The 1,390-nt window shown below is 20.4% G+C and overlaps 1 protein-coding gene across 1 annotated transcript; it reads right to left on the bottom strand.

The window, feature by feature from the left end:
• Positions 1–106: 106 nt before the first annotated feature.
• PRSY57_0003900A (plasmepsin VI) lies at positions 107–1,368 on the bottom strand (the record flags this gene model as incomplete). The annotated part of the gene is made up of 6 exons (XM_020114137.1): positions 107–144; positions 316–355; positions 459–477; positions 626–657; positions 732–799; positions 971–1,368. Coding segments are annotated over 6 exons (595 nt in total), but the record flags the coding sequence as incomplete, so codon positions are not given.
• Between the last annotated feature and the right edge of the window lie 22 nt (positions 1,369–1,390).

Below are 1,390 nucleotides of genomic sequence, written 5' to 3'. Positions count from 1 at the left end.
AAAAAAAAACGAAATTAATCTTCTATATTTGAATATATAATAAAAGAAATATTTATTTTGTATTTATATATATGTTTTTATAGGAACATATATTATTTATATATACCTTCTATGGCTAATCCTATACATTGATGTTTAATTTTCCTGAAAATAAAATTAAAAGGTCCATTTGTTTAAAGATATATACATTATATGTGATACATATTAATTTATATATGGATGCCATTTTATGTAATCATTTAATATATGAATATAATAATTATAAATTTTTTTTTTTTCTTTTTCATAATTGTGTGATTCATTTTTATTACATACAATCCCTTTAAATAGACGTCATCATATGTTTGTTCAAGGACTTGATATAAAAAATAAAAATATTTTTTTGTTTTAATGGTTACAAGTATATATACATATATATATATATATATATATATATATATATATATATTTTTTATTACTGCTTGTTCCTGTGCCATACTAATATACCACCCAAATAATTTACATTGAGAATAATAAATGAACATGTTCATCCATAAAGAAGAGAGTAAGTGTAAATGTTTTTTCAAATTGGTTTGTGATTATATATATATATATATATATATATATATTTTCTTGGAAAACTTACTTGAATGTATGTGTAGACTGATTCTTGATTGTCTATAAAAAAATAAATAATAAACATAAATATTTACTATATATATATATATATTTTAGACTTATTTCATTTTTACTTTTTAAATTTTTGGTAAAGGTCCTGGACTTGTTAGGATTAAATTTTTTATGGGAAGCACAACCTCCCCTGATCAAAGTAATATATATATATATTATATATGTATATATATATTTTTTTTTTTATATGTAACAACAAGTTGTATATACATATAAACATCTTTCCAATAAATATTTTTTATGAAGTGCAAGGAATTTGAATATGTGCTTATATCATTATCCCATATTTTGTATTTTTTACTTGATACATTTTGTTGATGGAATTGCTAGATTACTCGACCCTGTATCAAAAACCACCTTAAATACTTGAGGTGGATTTCCTATCCCTATATCAGCAATAAATTGACTATTATGAAAATTTAATAAATCTTCTTGGATATATGATAATACATTTGGTTTATTTTTTTCCATAAGATAATGAAATTTCTGAACATTTTGTATATATCCTTTCATATTATTTTTAAATCTATTTTCTAATTTTATTTCATTAAAAAATAAACTGTTTTCTTTTCCTAGAGGGATATTTAAAGACCCCTTTTCGTTTTCATCATTTTTAAAAATATTTAAAGTATGAATAGGACATATATGAACAAGAACACAAAAAATTAAAATGTATAGGAATATATGGAAGGACGGCATTTTTTTTTTTTTTTTTTTTTTT

This window comes from Plasmodium reichenowi (assembly GCF_001601855.1).
Source record: "Plasmodium reichenowi strain SY57 chromosome Unknown, whole genome shotgun sequence".
In the NCBI taxonomy this organism is placed as follows: Eukaryota; Apicomplexa; class Aconoidasida; order Haemosporida; family Plasmodiidae; genus Plasmodium; species Plasmodium reichenowi.
This window is presented reverse-complemented; position numbering and strand designations above follow the sequence as displayed.